Source organism: Rhagoletis pomonella, unplaced genomic scaffold, assembly GCF_013731165.1.
Source record: "Rhagoletis pomonella isolate Grant_MI unplaced genomic scaffold, Rhpom_1.0 Rhpom_scaffold_29601, whole genome shotgun sequence".
Taxonomy (NCBI): Eukaryota; Metazoa; Arthropoda; class Insecta; order Diptera; family Tephritidae; genus Rhagoletis; species Rhagoletis pomonella.
The window spans coordinates 1-1,184 of NW_023488030.1; the positions used below are offsets into that span (position 1 = coordinate 1).

Consider the following 1,184-nt stretch of genomic DNA (forward strand, 5'->3'; position numbering starts at 1 on the left):
TTATCTGAAGAAAATGTTCAGTATTTTCCGGTGATATATCTTCAGAAATATAAAACCCCCCTAAAATACATACCTGGGTGCGCCCCTGGATGTAATCGACGTATCTTGCGTAGAACATTACTCCCAGGCTTGTTGTCAGTCCGTCATATACTTTTCCTCTAAATGTTGCATGGAATACTTCCATTAAAATTGCAGATGTGGGATTACCCATCCCTAGCCCGTTAGTTTCTCTATATATTTTGTTATTAAACTTGAAGTAGTTTTGGTCTAGTGTTACCCTCAATGTGTTCACGATTTCCGTTGCTACGTTCTTGTCTGTTTTTTCTGTCACAGTTTTAGTCAAGATGGTAACTGTTTCTGCCGTTGGTATCGATGGGTAAAGATCCTTAACATCAAATGATACAAATTTCGCATCTTTGGGTATTTCTAGCGATTTCATCCTTTCAATTAACTCCCCTGTATTCGTATTCGTGTATTTATTGGGCAGTTCCAGTTTTTCTTTCAGAAACGATTTTAGATATTTCGATAGTTTGTATCCTGGTGCAGATTTATGGTTGATAATTGGTCTCATCGGATTTCCTGGCTTGTGTATTTTTGGGAGTGCTATCATTGAAGGGGCCGAAGGATTCATTAATGTCATTGTATATGCTTTCCTTGGATTTATTATTGTTTTTGCTTATTTTACTGCGTGCTTTACTGCCACTTGGTAGTCATCGGTTGGGTCCTTTCTCATCATCCGATAATTTGTCTCTTTGATTAGTTGCTCTGTCTTTTCTTTATATTCTTTTTCGTACATTATTACCTTTGTGTTCCCCTTGTCTGCTTTTGTTGTGATCACTTTATTCGTTTTGAGTTTTTTCTTTAGCCTTTTGACCGTTTTATTTACGTCCCTTAGTTTTTTCTTATCCATAGATTTTATGCTTTTTTCAATTATACGTCTACATATGTATCTTGCATGATCTTGATCCTCGCTTGGTAGTAATAATATGGCCATTTCCGCGTCTACAATAGTGTGCTCTACCTCTTTATTTTTATCATAATTTTCTATATTGTGTTTCAGACCTTTTTCCAATATTTCTGTCTCTTGTTTGCTAATGGGAACTTTAGTCAAATTTACGAATCTGGAATGGAAAGGCCTTTCGCTGTGTTGTATGTTCTTTGTGATGTTTTGCTTTCTATTGAGG

The 1,184-nt window shown here is 36.1% G+C and overlaps 1 protein-coding gene across 1 annotated transcript; it reads right to left on the reverse strand.

The window, feature by feature from the left end:
• Positions 1 to 73: 73 nt before the first annotated feature.
• LOC118732826 lies at positions 74 to 640 on the reverse strand (the record flags this gene model as incomplete). The annotated part of the gene is made up of 1 exon (XM_036461936.1): positions 74 to 640. A coding segment is annotated over exon 1 (567 nt), but the record flags the coding sequence as incomplete, so codon positions are not given.
• Positions 641 to 1,184: the final 544 nt, after the last annotated feature.